Source organism: Ceratotherium simum, chromosome 39 (assembly GCF_057802395.1).
Source record: "Ceratotherium simum simum isolate JZ-2026a chromosome 39, ASM5780239v1, whole genome shotgun sequence".
In the NCBI taxonomy this organism is placed as follows: Eukaryota; Metazoa; Chordata; class Mammalia; order Perissodactyla; family Rhinocerotidae; genus Ceratotherium; species Ceratotherium simum.
Genome location: NC_141938.1, coordinates 10,361,757 through 10,367,729, shown reverse-complemented (window position 1 = coordinate 10,367,729; position 5,973 = coordinate 10,361,757). Strand labels below are relative to the sequence as shown.

Below are 5,973 nucleotides of genomic sequence, written 5' to 3'. Positions count from 1 at the left end.
GGTCCCTCTCAGGGAAGAAAAGTGAATTTCTAGGAAAGGACCAGCATGGGGGGAGGTGAGCCCTGACTGGCCTCCCTGGCGCAGAGCCAGGCAGGAGAGGGAAGCCAGGGCCACCTCCCTTCTGTGACTCAACACCCTCCCAACAAAACTACAGCGCCAGCTGGGGCGCTGGGAGCCCGATAGAGTTGGAAGCCAGTGGAAATCAGCATGATGGATCCTCACAGCCAGGGTGAGGGGAGGGGCTCAGGGCCCACTGTGGGCCTCAAAGCAGGGTTTCAGTGGCCCAGGAGTTGGGGTGAGGCCTGGGGGGGTCTAACATCTGGGGAAAGGGCTGGGGAAGAGCTTGGATATGGGAGAAGAACTGAGATCCGGTGTCCTGTGTTTAGGGGAGGGGCTCAGAGTGGGGGACAGGCATGAGGGCGAGGGCTGGGGGTCGGCAGGGAAAGGGGACCCAGCATTAGTGGGGGGGGTAACTGAACCCATAAGAGGGAGGAGGGTCTCAGGTGAGAGCTGGGTGGGGGTTGGCCATCTGACGAGGGGGCCCATGGAGGAGGCGGTCTCAGCTCCTGGCCCTGGGTCTGTCTCTCTGGACAGTGACCTGGCCCCCAGTTAGGCTCCCTGACCGCTGGAGTGGGGACAGAAGGAGCAGCAGACATTGGGCTGGACAGGTGGAGGGACAGACTCAGAGATGCACAGATGCACAGATGGACAGACAAAGGTCGGGGGGTGGGCTGATGGATGTGAAAGACGACAGTGTGTGGGGAAGGTGTGCAGAGGAGGCTGGGGGTCCACTGAGACCCTTTGCTTCAGTGCGGGCTCTGGACAGGCTCCCGGGACTTTGGGGCTCTGGGTGATGCAGAGACAGGCAGGGCTGGAGCCCAGCCTCACCCTGAGCCCCTCGGTGTTCCCGCTCCTCCCAACAGAGTTCTCAAAGCTTTCCAGGAGGCGGCGGCAGTGCTGTGGGCGGGGGACGCTGCTCGGGCTGTTGGGGCTGGTGACCACCGCGCTGTGGGCTGGGCTGCTGACTCTGCTTCTCTTGTGGCGTGAGGACACCCCCAGCCCCATGTGGCCTCCCTCTCGTGTTCCCTCCCAGACCCCCAGTCTCAGATCCTGGGGAGCCCAACACGCTCCTTGGAACCCAACGCTCCCATCGTGTCCCCCACCCTGACTCTGCTGGCCCCTTCCATGCCCCTCCCACCCACCCCCGGGAGCCCCCGGCCCACACCTCCCCAAGGCCTCCATCTTCAGCTGGCAGGTGGGGTGTGGGTCGGGGGGGGCACCTGAAAAACCCTTCCTCACTCCTCTCCTCTTCTCCTCCCCAGACTGGGAAACTGTGCAGAAACTGAAACAGCTAGAAGAGACCGCTGCCCAGAACGGTATGGAGGAGCCGGGGCCGGGGGGGGGGGGCGGAGGCTGGGACCCCAGGCTCTTGTCCTGCTTCCGCCACCGATCGCTGTGGGACGTGGGAGACACGAGGCCTGGGCTCGTGTCGCCCCTAGGAACTGAGGGTCAGCCTGTGTTCCCCCCCTCCCCTGGGGGGAACGCCCAGCGACTCTTGGAGGGGAGGGCTCTGACAAGTGCCTGACGGAACATTACACAAAGGCTCCCTGTCCCAGCTTCCTCACCTGTAAAATGGGCGTAATCTTAGCGCTTTGAGGCAGAAACAAGCTAAGACCCTCAGAGCACTTAGAACCGTGTCCATTGAGCTTTTACTAAACGCCTGCTGCTTTTATATTTAATCCTGGGTGGGGGAAGTTCATTCGATTCTTGCCTGAATTCTCCTGAGTACATTTTCCCCCCAAATTCAAAACAAAAGCCGTGGCCATTGTGACTATGTGAGGGGGGCCCCTGCACTTGCGGCTGGTGGGGGGGATTCAAGGACCTGCCTTCCTGGCTCCTGAGGACACGTCTTCCCTCCTGCCATCCCAGTCTCTCAGGTCTCCAAGGACTTGGAAAGGCACAAGGGTGACGAGGTGGCCCAGAAAGCCCAGGGTGAGCGACCTCGGCTCTGGGGGCCCAGGGGGAGGGGAGCAGGGGGAACCTGGATTAACACGTGGATAGAGTGCTCAGGACCACCTGTGAATTGCAAAATGAGCAGGTGACCCTAAAGGCCCAGGCTAAGAGGCTGAGGGGGCCGGTGGGGGAAAGGGGGACATGCACCGACGATGCACGTGCCCACTGAGCCCCTCCCCCACAAACAGCTGCCAAGATGTCGCAGAACATGGAGAAGATCCAAGCTGAGCAGAAGACAATGAAATCTCAGGGTGAGAGATCGGGATTGAGGGCAGGGTCTGGGGGCCACGGGGGACAGTGAGGCTGGGGATCAGGCTTGGGGACCCTCAGCCTGCAGGCAACATCCCTGACACCAGTCCTGCCCCCATCGCCACCCCCATCAGACTCTGAGCTCTCCCAGAACCTGAATGAACTTCGCGAGGACCTGAGCAACCTCCACTCCCAGGGTGAGCCTTGGGAGGGATGGGGAAGGGACAAGGAAGGGGGCTTCCAAGTGCATCTCTGACCCCCACCCCCATCCAACCGCCCCAGGCTTCAATGAGAGACACACAGCCTTGCGTGCACTGGGAAGGCTCCAGGAGGAGGTGGCGAAGCTGTGGATAGAGCTACGCACGTCCAACGGTGAGTGTGTGCGTCTGTACCCACGGGTGCGTTGGTATACGCGTGTGACAGCACAGAGGTGTGGCGGTGTGTGTTCAAATGCACGGTAGAGGTGTGTGTGACAACGTGGGTGGTATGTGGTTATGTGTGTGGCAGGGCCGATGGGGGCACACGAGAAGGCCGAGTCCAGCTGCTCCCTCCACTGATTTCAGGGTGTCCCACACTTTCTCCTCCTCCAGGTAAAGGGTGTCCCGCATTTACCATTGCTGGGTTCTCTTTCCTGACCGGCTCGGCTTAGCGGAGGGTCACCATTAGGATGCCCTTGGCCACAGCCCTCCTGGAAGATTGTCAGACCCAGCCGGGTGGCCAGAGGGGGGTCACCTCTGCAGCGATGGGGACAACAGGGACCGTGGCATCTTCCCCAGGGGTGGCAGTGATCGAGGCGATGCTGGCAGTTTTGGGGGTCATCGGGGTAGCCCCAGAAGGCTGCAGAAGGGGCAGACATTCAATTCCTTTGCCTTTATCCTGGGGAGGAACCCGGGTGTTACGGCCCTGAAGTCCCCCCATCCCACCCTGCCCTGGATATCTGATCTTCCACCTCTGGGAAGCCCCAGCTGCCCCAACTTGGCAGGAGAAGAGCAAGGATCTGTGCTTGGTGTGGAGGAGAGCTGTCCCCTGGGACGTCGTGTGGCTATGGGAATTCCAGCAAGAAATCCCGCTGTAGTCCCTCTGGGGAGGGGGAGGAAGAATCTGGATCTGGCTCACGGGGACAGACCACCTCGCAATTCTTAGCCGGTCCCTGAGGTCCCCCCCTAAGTCTAGCCCTGTGTCTTGGGGTCTGAGCCCAGCTCTGGGCTGTCTCTTGATGACCGTGTGACACACGGCCAGGGCACCTTCCCCAGAGTTTTCTTGAAGGACCCGGAGATAGTCTCTTCCTGTTTTCACGTGGCACCCTCCGAGGGCCGCGTGCTGGTTCCCCATTCACGTGTGGGCAGCACCTCCAGCTCTGTTCTCCCGGGGGTTCCTCAAGCTCTGTGGACCCCAGGCCCCTTAGAACAATTCCACCAAAGCTGCAGAGCCCGCCCTCCTCTTAGCCACTCTAAGAAAATCTATTGTCAATCATGAGTGAGTCGACCCAGTAACTGCATTTAAACTCCCACCTGCGAATGCAGTGGTGGTGACAGTGCCTGAGGGTCTCCTGGGGGTGGGGGCAAGGGTAGACAGACCAAGCTGGCCCCGGGTTGAGGCCACGGGGACCCAGCCCTCCAGTCCCCCCCAGCTCTCCTGACCAATCCCTCCAACTAGAAGAAAATCATCTCAGTTTCCAAGAGAGTGGCCACGAGAGTGGTTTTGGGGGTGTTGGCAGGGGTGGCGGCCAGGGCTGTGATTGGGGCAGTTGGTGAGGACAGGACACAGGGCAGGTAATGCTGGCGATCGTGGCTCAGCATCGCCGTCGGCCCTGGTGATTCAGTCGTGGCTGGTGCGGTGCTGGTAAGGACAGTGTCGGCCACGGTGTTGGTGGTGGAGAGACGTGGCTGGTGATTGCGGCTCCCTGCGGGGAGGATGTTGGTGATAAAGGTGTTCCTGACGGGGTGGTGTTCGTGGTCGTGGTGTTGCGGTTGAGGTGCTGATGACTACGGAGGCGTCTGTGGTCACGGTGTTGGTGGCTAGGGGCCCCTGCGGTCAGCTGGTCTTGCGTGTCAGCATCAGAGCTCCAGGGAAGAAGGCAAACTGCGAGACTCTGCTAGGCTCTGGGGTGGGTCTGCTTTCAGCCCGGACCCCGGGAGTGACTCCAGGAGAGAAGCTGCCACCCACTCTGCCTATTGTGCCCATCACGGTGCCCACCACAGAGCCTGCCACGGTTCCCACCACGGTGCCCACCACGGTTCCCACCACAGTACCCACCACGGTTCCCACCACGGTGCCCACCACGGTTCCCACCACGGTACCCGCCACGGTTCCCGCCGCAGGGCCCGCCACGGGGCCCACCACGTTGCCCACCACCGCTGCCCCCCTGAGCCTCTCCTCCACCCCAGGCTCCACGTGTAACACGTGCCCCGAGCAGTGGGTCAGTTTCCAAAAGAAGTGCTACTACTTCGGCGAGGGCCCCAAGAAGTGGATCGAGGCGCGCTTCGCCTGCAGCAAGCTGCAAGGGCGACTCGTCAGCATCCACAGCCAGGAGGAGCAGGTGGGCACGGGCTCCGCAGACGGGCGGCCAGCGCGGGCGTGGGGGAGCTGGATGCCCAGCCCGACCTCTCGTGTGGCGGGGGGACCCAGGCACGGCCCCCTGGCCCTCCAGCCCTGTCCTGCTCCCCAGGACTTTCTGACCAAACGCGCCAACAAGAAGGGCTCCTGGATTGGCCTCCGGGACCTGAACATAGAGGGCAAGTTTGTCTGGATGGATGAGAACCCCCTGGACTATAGGTGAGGGGGGGCAGAGGACAGGAGGGGGCCTCAGGCTCAGACTTGGGGGAGCTTCTGGACTGCCACCGAGGGAGACGGTCAGGGCCGGGTGCAGGCCCAGACTGGGCGGCAGGGAGCTGGGGCGGAACCCAGGGGCTCCTCCCCCCATCCTCTGACCCGAAGCCGTCTCGGCAGCAACTGGCAGCCGGGGGAGCCCAACAACGAGGGCGAGGGCGAGGACTGCGTGATGATGCAGGGCTCCGGGCGGTGGAACGACGCCTTCTGCCTCAGCCGCCTGGACGGCTGGGTGTGTGACCGGCTGGCCACGTGCTGACTGCCCACCAGCCACCTCGGCCTCCCCAGAGCCACGGGGCTGTGCCCAGAGTCGTGGACCCCCACAGCCCAGCCCACCCACCAGGTGCACCCCTCTGTGTCACTCCACCTCAAACATGGGGACAGCCAGGCCCACGGTGGGACCCTGAGGACCCCCACCCGAGGCCTGGAAGCCTCCTTTGTGGCTGAAGGGTCCTGAGGATATTTTCTCCCCGCAAAATGAAGCAGCTGACCCATCCCCAGTTCCTGCCAATGCCCCAGTGGGCTCGCCCCTTGTTCCTCAGCCCAGCTGGCCGTCACCACCTCCCTGCCTTTAAGTGCTCGGGGTTCCCACTCGAGGACCCCTGCCCATAAGCCTGAACGCCAGAAGCCCCCTCCCCACTGGGGCACGGCGCCTGGCAGCCCAGCCTTCCAGGGAGCAGCACAGGACACCTCAGGGCCCCCCCACCACGTGTGCTTCCTCCGTCATGCCACCTGGCCATCTGCTGGAGTCAGGAGCAGACACCCCCTGCCCTCCCCAGAGGCTGCCCGTGTCCCAGCCTCACAGGACAGAGACCCCCAGCTCAGGCAGCCAGCCCTCCCCGGGGCCTGCATCAAGACAGCGGGCGACGGGGCCCCTCACCC

At 62.9% G+C, this 5,973-nt stretch overlaps 1 protein-coding gene across 1 annotated transcript; it reads left to right on the top strand.

Moving 5' to 3' along the window:
• Positions 1-207: 207 nt before the first annotated feature.
• On the top strand, positions 208-5,366 carry FCER2 (Fc epsilon receptor II). Its single transcript, XM_014797718.2, has 11 exons — positions 208-259; positions 441-460; positions 926-1,043; positions 1,323-1,376; positions 1,930-1,992; positions 2,202-2,264; positions 2,397-2,459; positions 2,545-2,634; positions 4,386-4,801; positions 4,931-5,037; positions 5,212-5,366. The coding sequence occupies exons 1-11, from the start codon at positions 208-210 to the stop codon at positions 5,348-5,350; spliced, it is 1,185 nt and encodes a 394-aa protein (XP_014653204.2). The 3' UTR covers positions 5,351-5,366.
• Positions 5,367-5,973: the final 607 nt, after the last annotated feature.